The 24,827-nt window shown below is 35.5% G+C and overlaps 6 protein-coding genes and 1 non-coding gene across 13 annotated transcripts; 4 read left to right on the forward strand and 3 right to left on the reverse strand.

The window, feature by feature from the left end:
• Positions 1-3,427: 3,427 nt before the first annotated feature.
• LOC104720680 (UPF0725 protein At3g57210) lies at positions 3,428-4,856 on the forward strand. The gene is made up of 6 exons (XM_087468787.1): positions 3,428-3,505; positions 3,623-3,754; positions 3,854-3,861; positions 3,935-4,032; positions 4,130-4,239; positions 4,324-4,856. The coding sequence occupies exons 1-6, from the start codon at positions 3,428-3,430 to the stop codon at positions 4,675-4,677; spliced, it is 780 nt and encodes a 259-aa protein (XP_087324913.1). The 3' UTR covers positions 4,678-4,856.
• Positions 4,857-6,109: 1,253 nt separating this feature from the next.
• On the reverse strand, positions 6,110-9,569 carry LOC104719814 (uncharacterized). Its single transcript, XM_010437794.3, has 4 exons — positions 7,774-9,569; positions 6,800-7,098; positions 6,467-6,710; positions 6,110-6,341 (listed from the first exon to the last, which is right to left on the reverse strand). The coding sequence occupies exons 1-4, from the start codon at positions 8,707-8,709 to the stop codon at positions 6,240-6,242; spliced, it is 1,581 nt and encodes a 526-aa protein (XP_010436096.2). The 5' UTR covers positions 8,710-9,569; the 3' UTR covers positions 6,110-6,239.
• A 951-nt stretch (positions 9,570-10,520) lies between these two features.
• Positions 10,521-12,290, forward strand: LOC104719815 (uncharacterized). The gene is made up of 6 exons (XM_010437796.3): positions 10,521-11,037; positions 11,146-11,260; positions 11,396-11,477; positions 11,592-11,643; positions 11,763-11,817; positions 11,931-12,290. Exons 1-6 carry the CDS (start codon positions 10,687-10,689, stop codon positions 12,107-12,109), a joined length of 834 nt encoding a protein of 277 aa, XP_010436098.1. The 5' UTR covers positions 10,521-10,686; the 3' UTR covers positions 12,110-12,290.
• Positions 12,291-13,110: 820 nt separating this feature from the next.
• On the forward strand, positions 13,111-15,892 carry LOC104719816 (dihydrofolate synthetase). Of its 2 annotated transcripts, none has more exons than XM_010437797.3 (9): positions 13,111-13,483; positions 13,833-13,930; positions 14,024-14,168; positions 14,250-14,312; positions 14,425-14,586; positions 14,681-14,875; positions 14,971-15,070; positions 15,160-15,294; positions 15,366-15,892. In XM_010437797.3, the coding sequence occupies exons 1-9, from the start codon at positions 13,199-13,201 to the stop codon at positions 15,773-15,775; spliced, it is 1,593 nt and encodes a 530-aa protein (XP_010436099.1). In that variant the 5' UTR covers positions 13,111-13,198; the 3' UTR covers positions 15,776-15,892. The 2 variants fall into 2 exon arrangements, with proteins under 2 accessions (XP_010436099.1, XP_087325671.1); XM_087469545.1 differs by having other exon boundaries at positions 13,133-13,483; positions 13,824-13,930.
• A 241-nt stretch (positions 15,893-16,133) lies between these two features.
• Positions 16,134-16,239, forward strand: LOC147937399 (small nucleolar RNA Z279/snoR105/snoR108). The gene has a single exon (XR_015569819.1). It is a non-coding gene; the product is annotated as a small nucleolar RNA Z279/snoR105/snoR108 (small nucleolar RNA).
• A 1,299-nt stretch (positions 16,240-17,538) lies between these two features.
• On the reverse strand, positions 17,539-18,980 carry LOC104719817 (small ribosomal subunit protein eS10y-like). The gene is made up of 5 exons (XM_010437798.3): positions 18,829-18,980; positions 18,679-18,727; positions 18,260-18,542; positions 17,997-18,120; positions 17,539-17,772 (listed from the first exon to the last, which is right to left on the reverse strand). Exons 1-5 carry the CDS (start codon positions 18,829-18,831, stop codon positions 17,680-17,682), a joined length of 552 nt encoding a protein of 183 aa, XP_010436100.1. The 5' UTR covers positions 18,832-18,980; the 3' UTR covers positions 17,539-17,679.
• A 192-nt stretch (positions 18,981-19,172) lies between these two features.
• On the reverse strand, positions 19,173-24,630 carry LOC104719818 (disease resistance protein RML1A-like). Of its 6 annotated transcripts, none has more exons than XM_087468364.1 (7): positions 24,494-24,630; positions 23,807-24,314; positions 23,481-23,539; positions 22,371-22,808; positions 21,185-22,286; positions 20,805-21,084; positions 19,173-20,713 (listed from the first exon to the last, which is right to left on the reverse strand). In XM_087468364.1, exons 3-7 carry the CDS (start codon positions 23,498-23,500, stop codon positions 20,634-20,636), a joined length of 1,920 nt encoding a protein of 639 aa, XP_087324490.1. In that variant the 5' UTR covers positions 23,501-23,539; positions 23,807-24,314; positions 24,494-24,630; the 3' UTR covers positions 19,173-20,633. The 6 variants fall into 6 exon arrangements, with proteins under 6 accessions (XP_087324490.1, XP_010436103.1, XP_087324491.1 ...); XM_010437801.2 differs by having other exon boundaries at positions 20,797-21,084; XM_087468365.1 differs by having other exon boundaries at positions 22,371-22,813.
• Positions 24,631-24,827: the final 197 nt, after the last annotated feature.

Raw genomic sequence — 24,827 nt, forward strand, 5'->3', positions numbered from 1 at the left:
AAAAACTATCTACAATCTTAGCAAAATAAAATATATACAAGAGAAAGACATGTACATCTCTTTTGTAAATGCAATAGAAAAATACTTAGGTTCATTTTTAGAGGTGACTCTTTTATTCATCTACTCTTTTTCGACTAATCATAATCTTTTATGTAATATTCCATTTTAAAAATAAATTTAAATTAAATTTTAAAACAAAACAAATTAATGACACAAATTCAGTAGATTTTTTATTTTTTTAAAAAATAAATATAAGTTTGATTTAGATTTTACAATTAAACGAGGTTATATATCGGTTTGAGTTTATAAATGATAATTAGGGTCTAGATTTTACAATAGAACTAATTATGTGTCGGTTTGAATTTACAAATGAGGTGATTAGGATTTAGATTTTACAATTAGAACGAAATTATATGTCGGTTTGAATTTACAAATGAGGTGATTAGGATTTAGATTTTACAATTAGAACGAAATTATATGTCGGTTTGGGTTTACAAATGAGGTGGTTAGGGTTTAAATTTTACAATTAAAACAAAATTATATATCGGTTTGGATTTACAAATGAGGTGGTTATGATTTAGATTTTACAATTAAAACGAAATTCTATATCGGTTTGGCTTTACAAATGAGGTGGTTAGGGTTTAGATTTTACAATTACTGTAGAACAAAATTATATGTCAGTTTGAGTTTGAGTTTACAAATGAGGTGGTTAAGATTTAGATTTTATTATTAAATGAAAGTATATGTCGATTTGGTTTATATAAAAATGGTTTGAGTTTTAGTTTTATAATAATGTGTACATATTTTCTTTCATTATTTTATATGCACATGAATGAAGAAGGTGACTCCTAGCGGTGAACCCAAATGCAATATTGTTTAAGAACATATATTGTCCAATTTAAACTGCATATCAAAAAATATTTTGATCTGGATTGTTTATTAGATTATGGTCCATGTGTCGCATTTTTAATAATTCAAACAGCCAAAAAAATTTCAACATTATTTGATTATAGAAAAGATTTAGGATTGTATAGAGTATTACGGATATAGGATTGTATACTCTGTCTCTAACGGATCTAAGATTGTATACTCTTATGTGTCACTTTTTTAATAATTCAAATAGCCAAAAAACTTTCAACATTATTTGATTGTAGAAAAGATCTAGAATTTTATACTCTTATTATTCAATTTAAACTGCATTTCAGACTATATATTTTCATATAGATTGTTAACTAGATTTTGGTCCATGTGTCACATTTTAATCATTCAAAAGCAAAAAAAAAAGTGAACACTATTTGATTATAGAAAATATCTAGTATTGTATACTCTAATGGATCTAGGACTGTATATTCTTATGGATCTAGGATTGTATACTCTTATAGACAATATTTTTTTAGAATCTTAATCCCATTTTATTCTTATGGATTTAGGATTGTATAATCTTATTTTTGTGTGAGTCAGGCTTGTTGTTTTTGTCGATTTGCTTGTTCATTTTTCCACATCAGTCTGTAATATTAGTCATAATAACTGTTATAATTATGGATTTAGGATTGTATACTCTTATGGAAAATATTTTCTTAGCATCTTAATCTGATCTGCATTATCACTCATGTATTCTTTTAGCCAATGTTTTCTTAGTACCTTCGTTTGATTTGCAATACCATGGGTGTAAGAAGATATGGTGTTATGTAGGTGTTATTTGGTGTATATATTTCGTACATTATTTCATATTTTTTTATCATTATAATGTAAAATTTTCTCTAGTTTGTGTGTTTTTCATGTATATTAAGTTTGTTAACATGTATTTTTTTAGTGAATCACATGGAATCACAACGTTTTCAATTAATAACTAAAAAAAAGATGTATTTGTCTATTAAATTAATTTTATAATTTTAGCATCTTTAAATTAATTTTATAATTCTAGCTGTTTCATCCACTAAATATACGATCGCTAGTTTTCTCCTCATCCAGAAGATAATCAGCCGACATTTCGACTCATGGATGTTTAATTGCTCTAGAGGATTCGTTGACGGTAGAAGACTGAACATTTCTTCACCCAAACATTTTTTTTGCAGTTTCATGGCAAATAACATATTTCACATGACGTTTCAAACGCACACACAAGGCAAGTGACAATCCATCTACTATTTCAGACAAATTAGGGCAAACCATCGTAAGTCCATCAGGCTTTGTCCCTTGTAGCACCTTATCATTGTCTTTCTCAAGTCTGATTCAACGTTAGTTTCAAAGACATTTCCTTCTTCAAAGCACATACTAGATGTATGAGTTTGGACTGACAACCTCTTAGTTATTTAAAAAAATAAAATACAAAACGATGTATTAAAACTGGTTTACTCAAGATTTTATTAAGACTAATTGTATTTAAACTGTAAGGAAATGTTTGCACTAACAATATAAAAATGTTTGTTTTCTTTTGAATACAATTTAATATTAGATTCAAAATGAAAAAAAAAAAAAAAATTCGATACAAAAACAATAAAAAACATGTCTACACTTTGTTATACGAATAGTCTCATGGGATCCTTCTTCGATATCTTAAAACTCTAACACTGTCGTTTCATTCATCCACATCATATATCCCATTGTAATGTCTTGTTAAGGTTGATGAGGCGGTGGAACAACTCAAATCCACGGTGGATTTCATAACGGCTCACTGTCATATCATATTTGTCACCGGATGAACTCCCCAAGAGACGGAAACAGTTCATAAATAATCCTCCTCCATGCCAAAATTAGCAACCCAACGAACCAAAACCGAAGTTGCTAAACCAATCTCCTCCTAGTTCAAGAATCATCACGTCCTTCTCTTCTTATTGTGAAAATCATCTCACTCCATCTTGATTCCTCAGCAACATCCATTCTAGGTACCAGAGATATCCCCGAATCTTCACAGACAGTTCAAAAGCTTTCAGATCAAGTCATCAAAGAGGTTTCAAATTAAAGAAATACCACTTTATTCAGATACTTCCTTCTAAGTGGTGCAACCATTGTTACGTTATGCTATGCACTGGGATAAAGTAACCTCAACGGTGATAGACTCCTTGATGAATCCGTTCTTGTCTTCATTTGTTGTTTTTCTCTGTATCAGAATTTTGAAATCAATGATTCCTTGCAGGAAAAGTAACTCGTCTTCCTCACTCCACAGTTGTAACTTGTAACCAACTTCTTTCCACTCGTTTTAATTTATTTTTTGCAACATTCATGTCTTCACAGATCTATCTCTCCTTAATTAGTTGCTGAGGAGGACAAATGTTAACAAAAATAGCAAAAATAAAACGAATTAAGAATATGGGTCGTGAAGCCCAAGAGAAGCCCAGAAAATGAGTCGGCCTGATGGTCAAGGGGGATATACAATCGCGTGGTATACACCCAAATTGACCACAGAAGCTTTAGGAGGGAGACGACGATGTCGCTGCGGATTGAAAGCAACGAGGCCATGGATAGTGATTCTCGTCAGAGATCGAAACGATTGAAGAAATGCGACGTAAGTCTTTCAACTTCTTATATACTACGTAGTATTTTGTTAAGAGATTTGTTGTTCGATCCGGTATATATCGATAGATAAAGGTTTTTAAGAGATGGTTCATTGAATGGTTCTTAGGGGTTCGGTACCGTGGTCCTTGGTTATGGCCGTGAACTGTTGAGAGAAGTCTGTGATGATCGGTGGTCACCTTGTTGTGGATTAGTACGCCTATATGCCAGGATGGGCCTTCATCGTTACAATTTGCTCAAGGTTCTCTTTTTTTGCTCTTAATTCCTTCTTTCTTTGTCTTGGTTTTGTCATCTTTGTACCACATTCAATTTTTCTTACTTTTTTGTTTGATCATCACAGGGAACAAAGTTACAGTTCAGGCTCGTCAAGAAATACCATAGGACCACGGGTTCTAATTACTACATTACTTTGATTGCTAAGGATCCAGCTACCAGAAAACTTTTATATTTTCATACTAAAAATTGATGAAGAATGTTTTTGCAAGTTTATTTTGACGTGCGATATTGCTAGACCTCGAGGTAAAATGTTGATTCATTTTTTTTTTAGGCGACAAGTTATTAACAACCAAGTAACTCATCATAAGAACTAACTGATATGTCTTAAATCTTGTATTAGGGACAAACACCGATGATGATGCGTCAATAGCTGATTACTTCTACCTCAGAGGTAGCGTGCCTAAGTGCCCCCCAGAGGATCTTTTCCAAAATAGTAACCGGTTTTGCGTGGTAAGTTCACGTTAAACTTTGGCTGTGCTTTAGCTCATGATCTAGAGAACCAAGCAGTGATAGATATTTTTTTGCTTTTTGCAGGTGAAGGGATCGGAGCTGCAACAAAATGACTGGATTCGTCTATATCTGGAACTTGCAGTTGCCACAACTCATACGAACAAGGGTAGAAATCATGATCTGTCCAACTTGAAGATTCTGAAAGTGGCCATAGAAACTACTGAAGACTTGGATCCACCTAGTGAGGGATCACTCAACGCCTTGAATGCACTTGTCTACATAAGGTACGAGGACTCTTGTGATTCTCGGGTTGGTAAGGATGTCGATCGCATTGCTATTGTTAAAAGAACCTACAGTCATGGAAGCTTTGTTCTCGAGGGTCGGAATATGGCTTTCAAATCCGAGGTGGCGCATGGCTTACAAAATCTGCGGATTTGACTTTTGGCTCTCTCTCTCGTCTGCACTAGAGAATCCATTTGAAAGTATGGATCAGATGATAATAAACTATTAATGGTCGAATAATTTGTTTATATTATGTAACTCTTTCGTAATTAATATATTTGTCTGTAAGATTTAACTTTGGTAGAACGGAATGAGAATCAATATGTTTTAACTAATATTAAGTTTGCGAGTGCTAAACACAATTAATGTCTTTTTTTTTGGGTTTTGGTCAACCATTATGTTTTTAGTATGGATTTTTCATGGTTTCAAAACACATACACAGTATATGGTTTCCCCTTCTTGTTTGCAGGGATTCTAATTCACTCCAAGGGAGAGTTTGAGTGACAAAATTAAGGCAATGGTAATAAGATTTTCCAAAACAACTTCTAGTAATTGGATTGGCTGCAACATTATTTATAGTCAATCATCGTGGATTGGCTGCATTATAGAAAAATACTTCATCAGCTGGAGTATTTTGCCTGGTAGTTGTTTAGAGGGTGTATAAGAATCAACAACCTAGGCTTTTCATTGGTCAAGGTACCAGGAGTGTGTCTCCTAGCAATGGGATTGACACCAATGCAGTGAGCAAACTTTGGCTATCCATAAGGCCTATCTCAATAGCGACAATAACCACAAGAGATTAGAGGGAATACATGTATATACCCACAGATTAAACACACAGAAATGATATCATTGTGGAAAATAAGGATACCAACTGTGAGATTTCTCTTGTTTGAGAAAAAGAGGTCTGTGATTCCAATATGTATAATTATCACTAGTCTTTAGAATAATTTAGTGCTTTCTCCTGTGATTAGGTGTTGAAGGAAGCTTCAAGGCCTTTATGCTGCAAGCTGGGTGCAAGATATAGGTCTAAATGATTACAAGAAGCAAGTGGACGCTGAACCTAAAAAAACAAGCTAAGGACACAGAGAATGAGCCCTCTGTTTTGGAAGATCTTGGTAAGAACTGCAAGAGGTGTCATGGAGGAGACTCTAAGGTCTTTATCATCATGGGTGTGGCTGACTCTCCTCAACGAGATCTACAATCACTCCATCAATTCCCATCACATATTGCATGTACACTGCCTCTCCCACATTGATTACAGAACCGATCATCTTTGTTTCAGGTGACGTACTGAACTGCACAGCCACAATGTCCTCAAAGGTCCACCGAGCCACCACCTCAATGAAATCGACGCCATGGTCCTTCTTCAACGATGTCCTTTTGTTTCCCCTTCTTCTCACGTTTGTATTTAAAATTTGACCTTTTTTTTTAACATGTTTTCTTGCAATTGCTCTTAGCAATGGCATTGGCACCAATGTAGTGAGCAAACGAATTCTCTCTGACATTTTTGTTGAGCTGATTCTTTTGGTTTGTTTGTTTGTGTTTCTGGATGATATAAGAACGTTTAAAAATGAACAAATCACACTTTACGGTAACTGTTTATTTAACTAATTTTTGTAAATTTTCCATTACTTTTAAATATAAGTAAATTGACTAATCTGTAGTATAATTGAATGAGAACAAAATTTAAAGGTTTTTAAACATGAATATTCTTATTACACAACTTCAACCACTTCACCTTCTTTGCAAACTGCAACACTAATCTCCAAAGTATTATTCTTCTTTGATTTCACCCTGCAACAATTTCTTCTAGGAGACTGCAGCCAGCCCAAAACAAAAAAAGTTTGAAACCATATGTTAATAGATTATTATTATTTTAAGCATTCTTTCATTAGTAATATAACATGACCATATAACATTATGTCACAAATGTTCAACTTACTCTGTCCCAAAGATGAGGGTCCGGTTTCTTGTAAACAATGACCGTCTTAATGTCGCCAGGATTAGCCATCTTCCACCGACACTCAGGATGAGCCACGCGGTGAATTTCATAACGGCTCACCGTCATATTTGTCACCGGATGAACTCCGGTTGATGTCATATAATACACAAACGGTTTCTGGCACGGATGACGACTCACTGGTCGGGTATTAAAAGCGTATGCTGTGTAATCCGCCCGTCGATACCTATCACAGATATATTATACACTGTAAAACAAAATGACCATATCTATCAACTTATGTAATTTTCTATTCTTTTTCAGAATATACATTACCAATTTAAGAAGGTTCTCGACGGCATTTCGATCTCTGGAGCTGAAAATATTCCGCGGAAAATCTGAACTGCGAATCCCCAAGAGACGGAAACAGTCCATTTACGACGTTTGTCGTAACATATCGACTGTTGCATAAGTCCAGCAGAGTCTAGCTTTGCCGGGGCTTGTAGATGCTTCAAGGCGTCGACACGTGTCATGTTGGGGAAGATTGGTTCCACCACGTCGAGGTGGTGAACTGTAACCAATGGAGCCACAGGGTGAGCCGCTAGTAAACCAAAGAGATTGCCATACACGTCGTACTGTGAAACACACACAAAAGAAGAAGACATAATCAAATTAATACCGAACTGAACGGTTCAAAAAAAAAAATCTGATTTTGATTTGATGTTATTGGTAGGTAACCGACGATCGGTTCTGTAATCAATGAAACATATTATCACCAACAAACAAGGAAATTGTCACGTGCGACACACGCGCCGTTAATGGCGTGACAGCTCTCTTAAAGAAACGACCTGACACCGTGACGACGTGTACCTTACTCCGGCAACAATATATAACGTACGGCCAAATTGTGGTCCAGTGACGTGGCATTTTATCATAATTGAGGTTTTAAAAAGCCCATCGATTTTTTTATAACCAAAATCGTGTAAAACTTTGTTTGTTAATGAAAAAAAGTCCAAACAAAAAACGTTTTAATTTATTAATCTCGATTACCTCTATTTAATGCTCTCATTAACTACGTACACATTTATTAAAGAAAACATTTACTAACCCTATTAAAACCCAATGATCGAAATAAAATCTAGCTGTAGTTAAAACCCACTTTGCTAATTTAACCAACTGAAACAAAACACGAATATAGTTTAACTAGATTCGTATTAATCTGACCAAAATATTCATATGAATCTTATGAGGATATTTAGTACTATTATTAATTGAATAAAAATAAATAAAAAGTGATAATGACGACTGACCTGGTGAAAACCGAGTTCTTTTGTGAGTGGAACACCGAGTTCGGCCATGCAAGCTTGCATCCGATCATCGGAACCGTACAATGCCGGATACCTTTTGATACACCGATCTTGCATTTTGCTCAGCGCCACCGCTAACGGATAACTTATAGCGAATCCTCCGCCGCCGTAAGCCATTCCGTAAGAGAAGTAAATGTTCTGAAGATGACTCTCCGATAAGCTTCCGATGTAATACATCTGAGTGTGGTCGTACTTCCTCAAAACTCTGATCAGATTCTCGGCGACGAAGACTGTGTCGTCGTCTCCCATAACGAACCATCTCACGTCTTTGAGTCCTAGCTTGAGCGTCTCCGTGACGATTCTCGAGATTCTAATCGCCGATCTGTGTCCCTGTTTGTTCTTGTAAGGAAATTTCGAAGTATCGCCAGAGATTCTCACCGGCGGGAGACTGTTTTCGTCGTCTTCTTCTTCCTTAACCGGTTTCTCTAACCAGACGTAACCGCGCATTTGGTTCGGTTTGTACCAGATCTTGATGTACTCTTTCCTCTGTTTCCAAAGCCTCGCCGACGCGGCGATTCCGAAAACCACGTGCTGGAGTCCGGTTTGCGGCGGAGGAGGTGGTGTTGGAAGCGGCGAAGGTGGCGGCGGAGAAGATGCGTAAGGTTCGATCACTGCCGTTTGATTTGAGTGGAAGAGAATCAACGGCTGAGATGAGTTCACGATGTCGTTGAGTCGACGAACAACGGCGGAGAATGGCTCCACGTGACAGGCACGTGAGTTGGAGATGAGCTTGAGTGTGTAGACGACGTAAGTGGCGGAGACGAGGAGGAGGAGCGTCACCATTAGCTTGGATACGGGTCGGGTCGGTGAACCGGATCCGGATAAAGTCCGTTCCCACATCAGCTTCTCTGATGGATCTTTATGGTTATTCAACTTCATCTCAAGAACCACAATATAAAAAAACGGAAACTAAATCAAAATTGTGGAATGAGAAAATAATTTGATAATAAATAATTGGATGGAAACAAATTTTATGAAGAAAGTGAAATTGAAGAGAAGAAGAAGAAGAAGAAGAAGAAGAACATGCAGTGGCTCTGTTTCTGATTTTTGTAAAAGAGAAAACAAAAAAGGGTCTTATCGTGAAAGACTCATTTTTACTTAGTTTATATGTTGCTACTATTTTAAAATATACTTTTAGTATAGTCGTGAAAAAAGAAATGGAATCAATATACTTTTCATTATTATCTCAAAGCAACTAAAAAATAAAAATCTAATCTAATCGTGATAAAAATATTTTGTTTTCATATATAAAAGTTAGATACTGATCAACAGCTAATTGTTACTATCAGATTGATCTTGCAATCATATTAGCAAAAAAACAAAAGTTATATGATATTATTATATTTTAGTTCTGTTAAGCTATTTAAAATATACCATCGAGTTTGAACTTTGAACCCTTTTTTGTTTTGTTTTTTTTTGGTAATTTACTGTGTATTTACACCCACACCTCCGACAAAACTATACACACTCAATCAAATTTGCCTAAGTCTAAAATTAATATTTTCTCTGTTTTACTGTGATAACGATTGTAGTGTACATTTTTACATGGACACGTGTAGGGATCATAGTGGAAAATATGTGTCGGTAGTAGTAGCAAAACTTTGGGAAAGGTAGGGGGGGGGGAGCTAGTATTATTTTAATTATTATAGGGGTTGATTTATAAATAACTAGAAATGTTGGGGGAATTTATGAATTATAGGGGTCATGGGTTGTGGTGTTGTTGTTGCTGGCTACGAGGCAAATTTATCACATCCATGCTAAACTCTTCTTATAAGGACATCTCTGAGTTCATCAGAGGGTTTTAAATTTGTTGCTTGTTTGACCTTAATTTTTAGCTAAATAAAGACCTAAATTACTTTTTGACAATACCCGTGTTTCAACTTAAATTTGATGAATGTGGTGGTTAAGTAGTATTTGGTTAGATTACAATGCATGTACCGACGCTTTTTAGAGTCAGGTGATTTAGATATAAGATGTTTCGTTATGGTTATGCTGTTCTTATCCTTTGTATTAATATGACTATTGAAATGTGCCCTTACAATAATGTTTTGGGGTATGATATGTCCAACAAAGTGACTTGAATATTTTTGCCGACAATGACACGCGACGTCAGGAGCACAGAGTACACTTTATAATGGTGAAAATGGTAGGCCGTTTATCAATGTTGCATTCTTCGGATAGAGATCGTCGTAATTACTGTATATATCTGGTCTAAAATTTGGCCTTTTGAAGCTGTGATCTTGGCCTGAGACCGATCTTGAACTTGCTTTGATTTAGTGATCTTTCTTTACCATGAATCACCTTCCTTAGAAATCTCCTCAGCTATGTATTTGGACTCGAGTCGAGTCGAGATAAATTGGTGTTAATAAAGAAACAGTAAAGATACATGTTAGGAAGCTTGGTGTGAGGAATAAGAAGAATAGACGATAGATGCTGAATTATGGTTTGAAAGTTCTATTTAAGTTGGTTGTGCTTTATTTACATTATATATGACACTTACAATAATAATTTGTGATCATAAATCTATGTAAGTTATAAGTCTACAATTTGAACCAGCTGATGCAATAACAACCCGAGAAGTTTTGGAGAAGATGCTTAAATCTCTTGATACGCTAATAGATCTTATTATTATAGTAAGGGATATGCTAAGAGTTATTGCTACATAAAGTAACTAAGAACATTAAAAGGTTAGAAGAAGAAGTAAAGAACTTCACAAGAAACCTACTTTAACAAATCATATATGAATCGTATGCAAACACCAATCTTCACATTCTCTTACCATAATTAAATTTCTCCACCAAAAATTACAAAATTGTTTATTTGTCGCATGCTAATTAAGCGAATCATATTACAACAATGGCCTCCATGGTTAATGTCGTGAGTCCAATAGTTACGAGAAATCTCATCACCAAATTCAAAACTCCACGGCTCATACCAGATCTACCTTCTATACAACATTCCGGCCGGTTCAATGCAATCAAGGATGATCCAAGAAAGATGATAAATAAGTATGTTTCAAGAAGAAATACCGTGGTTTCATGTTTAGATCAATCTAATCCTAAGTCGAATCAAATCTCTGGGTATGATGCTGTTATGAAATTTTATTCCTCTATAAACAAAAAGAATCAAGATCAATTAAGAAGTTGCATCTCCAACGATTGTTTTATCCATGATTTCTCCTTCTCTAAGCCTTTTCAAGGGAAAAATGTAAGAATATTTCTATGACAACTATCCACGAATTTTTAATTCTATATGCAATGTGTATATTTTACATTTCAAGATTTGGTTTTGTGAATGAACAATATATGTTTGCAGGAAGCTATGAAGTTCTTTGAAGAACTTGTGAAGAGTATGGGACAAAACGTAAAGTTTTGTGTTGAAAATGTGTGCGAAGGAGATGGACATAGTGCTGCTGTTAATTGGCATCTTGGTACGTACGTGTGTATATTAGTACATCACTTAATGCATATTGCCTAATGATTACGTTATTAATTAACTATCTTAGTTAGATTTTAATACTTTCATTAATTCGTCTTCTTTTCATCTTTTGTTTATTGTTATGAAGAATGGAAAGGACGAAAAATACCCTTTACAAGAGGATGTAGCTTTTATGAATATACAGACGAAGGAGGAAGATTGGTTATTAGGTTATATCAAAATGATTTTTTTAGCTATATCTCAATTTTTATTTATTTCAAATTTATACTAATAAACAAATAATCTTGTAACTGATTTAACAAAAAAAAAAAAAAAAAAATCAGAAACGCGAAGATTTTGATTGAATCGCCAATTAAACCGGGAGGAATCACACTGGTAAAATAGTTTTCTCAGTTTTTACAATGACAATATGGATGAGAGTTATTATTTTGTATACTTTATAATATTCAAACCCTTTATTATTAGTTTGTTACTTATATTTTTTTTTGGTTCAGAGCCTGTTAAAGAACATCACGTTCTTGTTCGACGAATTCCCAAAAGGAGCCGAGTGTAAGTTTTCATTATTTTCTTTAAGAAAATATATATCAAATTTTACTCAAAATTGGTATGTAAGGTTTTGTTAAAATCTTTTTTTTTTTTTTTCTAATCTTTCAACATTTCAGTGTTTTTGGAGAAACCTTATGCTATAATCCAATCAGCAATACGAATTTATGCACTTTTCTTGGCGCCACTCATAAACCATGTAATGGCAAGCTACCTGAAGCTATTAAGCAACATGGCCAAGTTCTTCTTATTGGTTGTCAAAATCATTATCAAAATTCGAAACCTCTTCTCCAAGTAGAATAATCAATTGGATCACATGTTTTTCTATTCTTTAATTAATCTTCTTTTTCCTAGATTATGATGATACATTTTTTTATCAACTATTAATTATATGATTATTTGTATTTTAAAATAACAAAAACTAACAATCTTGAAGGGTTGTAATTTAGACATGCTAAAATGAGTTTTACTTTATGGAATCTGGCCACAAAGTCACAAAACTGAGGTTAAATTCTCTGATTAGGGTGGGCGTTCGGTTTTTTGGTTTGGTTTCGGTTCAATTTTTTTGGTTTACAGTTTTTTTTGGTTTCATAAAATTGAAACTATATAAAAACCATATGTATATCGGTTTGGTTATGCGGTTTTTACGGTTTTACAGTTTATCGTTTTTATTAAAAGTGAAACCATATAAAAAATCATATGTATCACAGTTCGGTTTGGTTACAGTTTTATTATAGGTTATTCCATATTTTACATAAAAAAGTTAAGTTTGTTACATAAAATAAATAAAAAGAGAAATATGTATCAACCAATAAGTTATACATAATTTAAAATAATAAAATCTAAATCTAGTTTCAGAAACTCAAAACTTCTAAGTAAAATCCAAAAAAAAAATTCAAATAATTATAAATCCAATAAAAAATCGTAAGGATCTTATAAAATACAATATAAAATGGCACATATATAATAATTATATATAGATATTTTAAATATTCATCTAAACTGGAAAGACCATTCGGTTTTATGATTTTTAACCAAACCAGATCTAAACAATTTGGTTAATAAATATGACAACTAAATAGATTTTTAGACGAGACTATAACCAAACCAAACCATTTATTTCGGTTTGGTTGGTTTAGTTTTCTGGATTACGGTTTTTTTGCCCATTTATTCATTAGTGGGCAAAAATGCAAACCTTTTTGTAACTACTTCAATCGTGTAATTGATTACGTTAGTCATCTGTTGTGGATCCTAAGCCCAAATTATAAAAAAGCCCATTAAGAAGAAAAAAAAAAGGAAGTGAAGAGTCTTTGAGTTTTTTAATTGTCAAGATGTAAGAAGAAGAAATAATTGCAGAGAAAGAGAGAGAGAGACTTTGATTGGAAAGATGAGAGCACTGTGGAGTCACTTGAGTGCCATTTCCAACTGCAAGCTTTCTCCGAGGATCAGGAAAATATCCTCAGCAAACTTTACTTCAATTCGAAATATGTCGACCATCTCTTCTACTGAAGACCCCGAGCTCAGTGGTTTTTTGGCGTTTTTAGAATCTCTCAAGAACTATGAGAAAGCAGGTGTACCAAAAGGAGCTGGAACTGATTCTGGTGATGGTTTCGATCTCGGTCGAATGAAACGTCTCATGCTTCGCCTCCGTAATCCTCATTCCAAATACAAGGTTCGTGCTTTTGCAATTTTCTACCATGTCTCTTATTGATCTCTCTAAGTTGTAAAGGTCTCATCTTTAGATTTGGGATGTTTCTACTTTTTGTACTCTGATTCTCCTATGGATTAATGAAGACACTTGTAATTTTTGGAATTTGTTTATTAAAAGGTCTCATCTTTAGATTTGAGTAGTAACTATAGATTCTCCTGTGGATTGATGAAGACATTTGTAATTGTTGGAAGCTGTTGATTTAAAGGTCTCTTCTTTTAAATTTGGATTGTGTTTTTTTTTTTTGTGTGTGTTATGGATACTTTGGTTTGATGTTTCAAGGTGAGATTAACAATGAGGGCAGTGATTATAGGTAGTTCATGTGGCTGGAACTAAGGGTAAAGGGTCAACTTCTGCGTTTCTCTCCAATATCTTACGGGCTGGAGGATATTCAGTTGGCTGTTATTCAAGGTAAAGTATTGACTTTGGATTAAGATTTCACCATATCTTGAGTTTGAATTTTTCGTGATTTTACTTACATGAGCTTTTGTTCTTGATTTGCAGCCCACATATTATGAGTATCAAAGAACGTATTTCCTGTAATGGAGATCCTGTCTCTGCTTCCACTCTTAATGATCATTTCTATTCAATCAAACCGGTTCTCGATCAGTCTATTCAAGAGGAAAATGGTTCTTTGAGTCATTTTGAGGTTACCAATTCAAAGCTTCTTCTAGATTGTTTACTTCACATGGTATTGCCAAAGTGTAATTAAGATGTATCTCTTTTGCAGATTCTCACTGGGATAGCCTTCTCATTATTTGAGAAAGAAAATGTCGACATTGCAGTTATAGAGGTTAGCTATTTTGCTCATTTTTATTACATTACATTAGACAATCTAATGACACTTGCTTTTGCTATCTTCTAGACTACTTATGGCACTGTTTTATTTGTTTGTGTATCATTAGGCTGGGCTAGGAGGAGCTCGAGATGCTACAAATTTCATCGAAAGTTCAAATCTTGCTGCCTCAGTCATAACAACAATAGGTGAAGAGCACATGGATGCCCTCGGAGGTTCCTTGGAAAGTATAGCTGAGGCAAAATCTGGAATTATTAAACACGGTCGTCCAGTTAGGTGGTTTTGGTGTATTTGCTTTTCGTATAACCATTGGATTATAAGCACATTGATAGATAGAGTTTTATGTGTTCTTATAAAACGTGTAGGTGGTTTTAGGGGGGCCATTTCTTCCTCATATCGAAGGCATTCTTCGTTCTAAAGCAGCATCAATGTCGTCATCAGTTATTTTGGCATCTGATATTGGATCTCGTTCTTCAATCAAAGGTATCGTCAACAGAAATGGGATCGGTCTTTGTGAGTCCTGTGACATCGTAATACAACACGAGAAAGATGACAAACCAGTACGTTTCAGAAACCTTTAATTTCTTTATTAAAAGAATCAAGAAGTTCACTTGTGATTCTTAATATATCAAGAATTTTTACATAATAAATGCAGATCGTGGAGCTTAGTGATATAAATCTACGGATGCTTGGACATCACCAGCTCCAAAATGCTGTTACTGCCACATGTGCGTCTCTTTGTCTTCGCGATCAAGGTATGAAGCACTTTGAACCTCCCTATATAAAGCAACGAAAGAATTAAAAAAGTTGAAAATTTTTGTTACTTTCTGGATGGAATAATTAGGATGGTGGAGAGTGACAGATGAAGCAATTAGGATTGGTTTAGAGAATACTCGTTTACTTGGGAGAAGTCAGTTTTTGACACCAAAAGAAGCAGAGACTTTACAGTTACCTGGAGCAACTGTGCTTCTTGATGGAGGTTGGTAATAGCTTTTAGTGTCTCTGTTTCGAACCGGTTTACTGTATCAATCTTTGTTCTGTTTTTTTTAGCTCACACCAAAGAATCAGCGCGAGCTCTAAAGGAGATGATAATGAGGGATTTTGCAGAAAAGAGATTGGTGTTTGTGGTTGCAATGGCCAGCGACAAAGATCATGTGTCGTTTGCAAAAGAACTTCTCTCAGGTCTAAAGCCAGAAGCAGTGGTTCTTACAGAAGCTGACATTGGTGGAGGTAAGGTTAGATCAACAGCGTGTGCGGTTTTGAAGGAATCATGGATAAAAGCTGCTGATGAATTGGGATTAGGGTCTATGGAAGCCTCAGAAAACAAAACTGTGTTTGATTCCTTAAAGTTTGCGTATAAGATTCTCAGCGATGACACAAGCAGTAGTGACTCAGGAATGGTTATAGTCACTGGGTCACTTCACATTGTATCTTCAGTCTTAGCTTCAGTTCAACAATAAACCAGCTGCTTTCTTCTATGATGTTTTATGCTTATGAATTTTGATTATCTTTGTAAAAACTGTTTGTGTAGTATAAACGAAAGTAAAAGCCAAATAAATATTTCTATCTTCATGGCCTATGATGGTGTACAACTTAGTTGTTGGAACCTTCCCAGCGAGACAGAGACTTTTCAAAACAAGCACATAGCCTATACTACACAAACAGTTTTTTTTTTTTACATAGGTGGTGAAGGTAAGATTTGTAGTGTTTTTTTTTGTCCCACATCGGTTGGGTGGAGGAGTGAGAAGGTCGTGGGCCTGTTATAAATAGAGAAGAGCTGGCGAGGTGAAAAAGTATGATCCTTCAGGCAAGTTAAAGGGGAAATGAGGAAAGGGTTTAATCTCGCTTTAAGTGCGTGATGAGCGTACCGCTCAAAGCCTGTTACGACTAATTGGGCGCTCCTATTTTATACCAATCTGATCCCTCTCTCTTGTTCAATTTTTTTTCTTTTCCAAACTTTTTTTTTTACTTTTTTTAAAAAAATATATTTTTAATATAAATAAAAATTAATTATTTTGGTAATGTAATAATAAACTATATTTTTGTAAAAGTCTTATAAATACGTTTTTAGCCCACGCGGTATTGGCCTAGTTTTCTTCAAATTTTAGGAATTTTTAAATATCTAGAATTATTATTATATTTGGATGGGAGTAATTTCTTAGAAAAACGGTTTATCATATCTGGACAATTACAATATGTTCGATTGATACATATGATTATTGGTTTTGCTAAAACATAATTTTGTGCTTAAATATACAAAACGTGATTAGTTACAAAAACGTGGATTCAAGGTGTGCAGGCAAACAGAATAAACGACGAAAATAAAACGAAAAATAAATGTAGCAAGGTAGACTCGAACAACGGATAGAAAAATCTCTCCATAACCACTCGGACACATTCTATTATTGGGGGTACAATGAACAAAGAACCAATATATTCTCTTTCCCGAAATTGTTCTCTCTCCCGAAATTGTTCCCTCTCCTCTTCTCCTCTTTCCCGAAATTGTACAACGAAGAATGAAGGGTAACAACAACAACAACAACAACAATGGCGAAATCAAGTTCAGTTTAATCGAAACCTATGGTTTTAACTCTGGAAATCTATGTTCTATTGATTCAAAGACTAACCCTAACATAGAGTAATCTAAAAACAGTATATTTTAGCATTGAAATCAAAAACCCAGAATCAGATCTGGTTGAGACAGATGAGTATCAAAGCTATCAGGAGATATATCTATATATATATATAATATAGTAATCTGGTCTATGTATATCTTGTTGGAGCACATAAACTCTAAATTCTTGTTCTTTTCTCTTAGATCTATTTAGTTTAAAGTTTAAACCTTTTCAAGTGATGAGTTTGGAGAAATTATAAAGCTACGAGTGTGAGACAGAAGAATTTAGCGACAATGAGGAAGGATTAGGGCATTATTGTTGCTGTTGAACTTCTTCACGAGCCATCAACGTAAAAGAGAAAGAGACACAAGAGTATACATATTCATTTATTGTACCACCTATAACAATTATTTGTTCTGTCGCATTGGTTAAACTGATCTTATTAGATATAAGCTGTGCAGGTTCGATCCCAGTTTGTTACAATATTAATTTTATTTTTTAAATCGACGTCGTTTTGCTGTTACACATGGAATCCACGTCAAATTGGTTTAACGGAGAAATTAACAGAGTTAGCATTAAATCACGTTTTTGTATATTTAAGCACAAAATTATAGTGAAAACAATCATATAGTGAAAATGGTTTTAAAAAGAAACAAAGTTCTCAAAGACACATTCGTTCTCAAATCAAAGGTACTATGTAACCTTTAAATAAGACCAAAAAGAAACAAGAAAGGATCATAAATTCTCTTTCAAGGAAGATCAGATCCAGCAGCTGGACCAGCACCACCACCAAAACCACCGGCTCCACGACCAAACCCTTGCCTAGCTCCACCAGAAGGTGCCTGTACAACCCCAACACATTTAATTACACACCCAACACAAATGCTCAACAACATTTTGTAATGATTCTAATGTAATGTGCAACAGCTAAAGCTTACAAATCAAGTTTCCAAATGAAATGTAAAGCATGATACTAATGTAATGTGTAACAGCTACAAGGGTTCAGGAATAAGAATCAAAGAAGCAACAGTTAACAGAGAATGACAAGAAAAGAGAGTTTTTATACCCTGAAGGCTGGCTGGTAATCAGCAGGAGCTCCACTTTTGTCACCATACTCTCCACCTGATCTAGGACCTCCACGGTAACCCTCTCTGTCACCAGACCTCCTCTCTCCATCACGAGGTGGGCCACTGTAAAAAGACAAGTCAAAACCTTCAGATGTTAAACACTATACAAGTAACCATTAGACTCTTCACCACATTCAACTGAAGAAGAAATGATACAACAACAACAAGAAGATTGACACAACTGAAGATTCAAGTTGATTACCGGGGACGGTCACCCTGTGGGCCTCCCATAGGTCGACCAAGAGGCTTCAGTTGCTTCTTCAAAGTAGCAGGAACAATCTCAGATGGGAGATTGAGGTAAGTCCTGAGAAAGTCAATGCCTTCATTTGTGAGGAACCAGTAGTAATGCATCCAGGCAAAGGTCTCACGAACATATTCCTTAGATTTGAAACTCTGCATCAACTTGATAACTTGCAGATTCGGGACACTCTCGATCAAAGGATGTTGTGGCAAATTGAAATCCTTTTTAGCAAACAAAACACCCTCTGCACAAAACACAACCCATTTCTAAGTACACTTATCTTGAATCAATCAATTAATCAATCAATGCTATTGTCTTCTATGCACAAACCCATCTACTAAGAAGACTAAAAGATTCACAAGCTCAAATCAAGTTCGTACCTTTGAAGAGGTACTTGGAGATCTCACGGCGATTCTTCTCTGATATGATCTGCAAATACGAGAAACAAGGGTCAGTTTGAATTTATACTCAACATTTGGAATCAGTATTGGATTAAGGCAACGAGTGATTCAGAGACTAGAGATGCCTACCATGGTTGCGATGAGATTGACAAAGGAGGAGGCGACAGGGAAGGTGACTGCGTTTGTATGTGTTTTGATTTCGCTTCTCTTCTCCTAACGCGAAACCCTAATTTCGACTGAAGCCGCCACTTTTATATCATGTTTGTTTTAAGGGTTTTATTATGTATCCCAAATTGGGCTGAGATTAAAAAAAAAAGTCTTAATGGGCCAACGTAGCCTAATATGTTTTCGACCCAATCTAACAAAACTTCTTCTTACTACGGTACCGTTTTAGCTTACATCAAGGTCTTCTTCATGTTGAGCATTCTGACCTTTTTAAGTCTTTTGAGTAATTCGTGAGAAATTTCATCAAGTAACCATAAAGATACTTTAAATCAAGAGGTCATATAACTCAATACACACATATAATTTCATACCTCTTGGTTCAAAGTAATCGATCGAAGAGGTTACTACAAGTATTTTGATTTTTGACAACACTATGAGTTCTTGCAGGAAAAAACTATGGGAAAATAAGATATAGCAAAAGCAAAGATATACCTAATGCAAACACCTTCTTCATCATCTTTAAATCATAATGGGGGTTCATGTTTTCTTCTGTGATGTCATCATTTTCTTCTCTAGACCAAAGCTTTTTAAGCCAACTCCAGAAACATGTATATTTACATTGAGCAGCTTCAGGTTCATAGTATTCATTTCCATACGTATGGTCGTCGGTGATGGCTTCAGTTTCAAAGTAATCCACTTCGCTACCACTGTTACTCTCTGTTTCCTCACTCAAGATCTGTACACCGCACTCAATAATCTTGGCGTTGTCCATGCAGCTGAACTCAAACACAATCTCGTTCGCAGTCACACCCACGTTAAGTGATTCTCGAACCAAGTTAGCACCACATATAAACAGATGCTCTGTTATGAAATGAGAAACATTCATTGAATCCCAATTAAGTTCCATAATGGTAACACCTCCTGCTGTCATTAGACGACAAGTTATATCAAGATATGAGTACTTGATTGGCGAAAGCAGAAGACAAGCCTTAAATCTTGAGGATGCAAAGAAAGTTCCTTTACAATCCATAACCATAGGGATGATTAAGGTGTTTCCTCTAGCTTTGTGAGTGAACTCCGCCGGAACTTCTTTACTTGGTAAACATACATATTCGTAAACCCGTTGTTGTATGAGTACTCTTCTTGATTCTTCATCAAGATTCAAACAGTTTTGGAACATGAGTTCCCTGATTGGATACTGGAATGAGAAACAATTGTGGAACATGAAGTCCTTCATTGGATCACCGAAATAGAAACTGACTCTCTCGAGTGATCCACAATCCGTCGCATCTATGTACTTGAGCGAAGACGGAAGACCCTGCAATGTCAGAAGTTTTCTGCACTTGAAGACGAAAAGACTCTCTAGTCGAGAGAGACTTGTGATGCAATCTGGAATCTTCTCTATATCGCTGTTGCTTAGGTCTAGATGTGTTACACTTTCTGGGACATGTGTTAGTCTCTTGAGGTTTCTGCTACCTATACGAAACCACTCAAGACGAGGCAAACGTTCAACAATTGATGGATGAACTTCCAACTTCGTGTTTCCAACATCGAGATCCTTGATGTTCGTAGAAATATCCGGGTAGCTTCTCAACAGTGAGCAATCACTCATGTCGACTTCTTCAAGAGATGCTAAGTTGATGTTGGTTGGAACAACTTGTAGCTTTACGCACCCCATCATCATCAACTTTTTCAACTTGTGTAGATTCTTAATAGAAGAAGGAAGCTCCACCAAACTTGTGCAAGACGTAAGTGTCAATGTCTTAAGATTAGTAGCCTTTGAAAGATCTGGAATCTCTATCAAATTTTTGGAATATCCCAAATCTATCTCCTTGAGATTCGTAAGAGGCTGCATTGTCAAACACAACAAATGAGAAATATCTGATTTAGATTGAATCGTTAGAAACATTTCTAAGAATATCAAATACCAACCTGGATACCTCTCCAGAGCTTCTCAAGCTTACTATATGCCATATGGAATTCAACGAGACATTCTGGTCGAAATGTTTGAGGAAGAAGTGTTCCTGGGTATGAATCCCAATGTAGTAGCCTTAAACGTGGTAAATATTCCATGTTTTCTGACATCTGCAATGTACTAAAATGGCTCCCATAGATTTTTAAGAACCGGAGATTACGCATTCCTTCAAAGGCTCGCCCACTTATAAAGAACTCATCGATCTTTGACATATCAAGTGATATACCTACGACAGATCCAGTACCCTAACAAACAATTCAAAACAAGACTGGTGTGAAACTGATATAAAAATACAAAGATTTATTAAGCAAGCTCTCTAGAGAAATTATATATGTAACAACTTACAGTTTCGTTTGCCAGTACATTACGAATATCTTCAGCCTCGACTAAAAACTGACGTTTCCCAGGTTGATCAGACTGTTCATAAACAACTTGTCTCCCCAATTGTTGCAGTAAACAATGCATTGTGATCCACCCATTGGTTGATACATACACGAGAGATTTATCTGCAAGGGTCTTCAACCCATTTCTGACATCTAAGTCACTGTCAGCTAGTATGGTTGTCACATGAACAATGGCTTCATTGTTAAAGAAAAATGCAATGTGCAGAAACAGAGATTGATCTTTCTTCAATAATTTGTCATATCCCATTCTTAACACGTTCTCAAGTTTTCTATCAAGGCTAGTTTCTAGCTTAGATAATTGACATGCCCACTCGTCCCTGCTCTCTCCACGCAAAGATGAACCAACAACACGAAGGCCTAATGGAAGATTACCGCAAATATTTGTAATTTTCTTTGCTAGCTCTTCAAAACCATCCGATGGAGAACTTTGCTTAAAAGCATATAGAGATAAAATCTCCAGAGCTTCTTCCTCGGATGGATAATTCACAAGGTAGATATCAGTCACCCAATGTGCCTTCAATATCTTTCTATCTTCTGTGGTAACGACAATCCGACTCCCTAAACCAAACCAAGATGGTTCTTTAGCCAAGGCATCTAGTTGTTCAAGATCATCTACATCATCAAGAACTATAAAGACTTTTTGGTCTTGTAGCCATTCCTTTATTGCGCCTAAATGATGTACCTTCATATCCCTTTGGTTCAAAATCTTGGATAAAAGTTGGCTTTGCAAACACAACTTTGAACCATAATCATCCGTACCATCGTTCCCATAACTTCCCTTGAGGTTCTCTATGAAACATTTAAGCTGAAAATTGGCAGAGAGTTGGTTGAATAAAGCTCGAGCAATGGTTGTCTTACCGATTCCCGCAGGACCAATGATTCCAATCATTTTTACTTCATCGCACTCTAGGCGTAAACAAGAGTTCACTTTTCTCAAGTGAGCTTCCATTCCCACCATCCCGTCAAAATCCTTTGATGGTGTAACATTCAGTTTGTTTGAAACATCAGCAGCAATCTTCTTAATCATCTCAGCTTCATCATCCCTACCAAACAAAAAACGAGTCTAAATTTACAGAGACACCACCATTGAAGCATTGTATAAAAAAGATAAAAGATAAACTACATACCAATTTAGAGAGTGTTCTCCGGCAATGTTAGCTACATAAGTCAGAGCTCTCATCCACCTCTGTTTCTCCTCCTCGGTTTTCCTTTCACAAGTTTTCGCAAAACCGCTTCCGAAATCTCCGCCCTGTTTCTGAACATCTGATGGATCAACTTCGTAAAAAACTGTCATCAATGTCTGCCCCTGATCTTCTTTGCACCTCAAGATTTCAACCAGTTCATCTAAACACCAACTTGAAGAAGCGTACTTCTTCGACAGCACCACGATTGAGACTCTTGATTCTCTAATGGCTTGTACGAGTTCATGTCTGATGGTGTGGCCTCTCTCAATGCCTTGATCCTTAAATGTCGTGATCCCTTTGCTTGCAAAGTGTTTATGCAAATGACTAAGGAATGATCTACGAACATCTGGGCCGTGGAAGCTCAGAAAGACATGATACCTTCTGATCTGAGACAAAGAAGAAGAAGACGCCATGAGAAAAAGCTTTTAATAATAAGATGTATGTGGAGGAGAAAACGGCTATATAATGAACAAAATACGTAAAAGACCAAGGAAACAAGATATAAGTCATTTGAATGCTTGTTTCTCATGCTCATAAAATTACAAACTTTTTTCCTCATAATATATTATTATAAGTCTTGCAAATGGTGGTTTTTTTTAATTACAAGCTTGCAAATGTTCTTTTTAAAACTAAGTAAACGGTAGAGTTTTTTTAACTTTAGTATAAACTACCAGCTTGTTTCCTCATAGCAACAATAAAAATCTTACAAATGGTGTTCTCTTTTTGTAATAGTTACCGTACAAGTCCATTGACTTGGGTCTTTTCTAAATATTATTTAGTGTTTAGATAGTAATGTGTCTATTGACCACAGTCCACAATGGCAGATGAATTCTCTTCTTGTGTGGTTTCTTGGAAAAGCTTACTACAGTCAATATATGGGATTTATGAAATCGACAGACTTGTGGAAGCAGTTGAATTGGTCTTCCAACTCAATATAACCGAATAATATTACTCTAGTTTGATGACTTGGTCGTCTATCAAAATTGCATCAAAAGTATTCTTATAAGCCCACATAACTATCCTAACAGTCAAAGAGAGGTAGGTACTACTAACCTTGATGATTGTTGTAACATGTAAACCAATTCTTGTACAATTGCTCTCCTTGATTTATCCTGTTTCACAATTAACAATAGAATCGTTTCAGTGATTGAAAGATGCTGCTTGCATTCAGGGACTGGAGGTACTAACAAAAGTCGGGAAATTCAAAATCCTTTTAGATGAAGAGCAGCTCAAATCGATGTTTTTTTAAGATTTAACAATGGCCGAATAGCATACACAACGAACCAGAAACTAATATATCAGAAACTTGTATTGAAATATAACTAGAAACGTCCTTTGCAGTAACACGTTTAGAATGATACTTAAACGATAACACTAACCTGGATTACTTATGCAGCTCGCTGTATCCCATCTTTGTTTGATGAAGACTTGAAAATAAAGGACACCTAACTCTTGCAACCACCACATAGTAGCAATGTCTCTAGATTCAAATGCAATTCCAGATCCAAAATGACTTACTTACTTCTTCACTGTAACCTCAACTAGATTTTAGACTGGTATGGTCTCATGAGAATCCACGAAAAGTCCCTTTTTGTCCAAGGACAAAGCTCCTAATCGACCTCCACGAAACCTGTATGCTCACCTCTTTCGACAAATTCAATTTTAAAGAACCAAACAGCTCCATTCCTGTGCTGGTTGGTTGGTTGATGCTGCCTATAGTTTCAGAGCAACTCCTTTTGCTGTTAACTACCCTCAGCCAAGATTAGTAAACAACACCCAATTATCGAGTTTTCGTTCTATAGTATCACACACTACTGATGCTTAGGTATCTATCTCTTTACATCCACTTCAAAGGCATCTCTTTTACCAAAAAACCCTCTAATTGCCCTAGATCATCAAAAATTATATAAGTACTAGAGAGTATAAAAGCTTTAGCAAGAACATCATAGAGATAACAATTGGACATCATAGAGAGTATACTCCAATTTTTGTCAAGTGTCACAATGGTTTCGGATTAGCAAAACGCGTAATGAGAAAGAGAGAATTTTCAAAGGAATTTTGAATACCCAATTCGTCGAAGAGCTGAATCATGAGAGAATCCAAACGAATGAGAAGGAAGAACGAAGACGAATTTGGAATTGGATGAACAAGAAGACGAACCAGGAGGAGAACCAGATCACTATTCAAATTAGGTAGAACCGGTTATGTGTAAACCGTGTAATTTGGTTCAGGTTATCTCACTCATTAACCGGAAACCTCTTCTTCAGTAAGAGGAATCTATTTAACTGCTTCACATCTCAACTTCGTCTTCTTTTACTCTTTAACAGTTTAACAGTTCCTTTAAATATTAATTAACTTCAGTAGTAACATATTAGAATCTAAACTACTATACACACCTTT

Source organism: Camelina sativa, chromosome 10 (genome assembly GCF_030686135.1).
Source record: "Camelina sativa cultivar CO46 ecotype springtype chromosome 10, ASM3068613v1".
NCBI classification, from domain to species: Eukaryota; Viridiplantae; Streptophyta; class Magnoliopsida; order Brassicales; family Brassicaceae; genus Camelina; species Camelina sativa.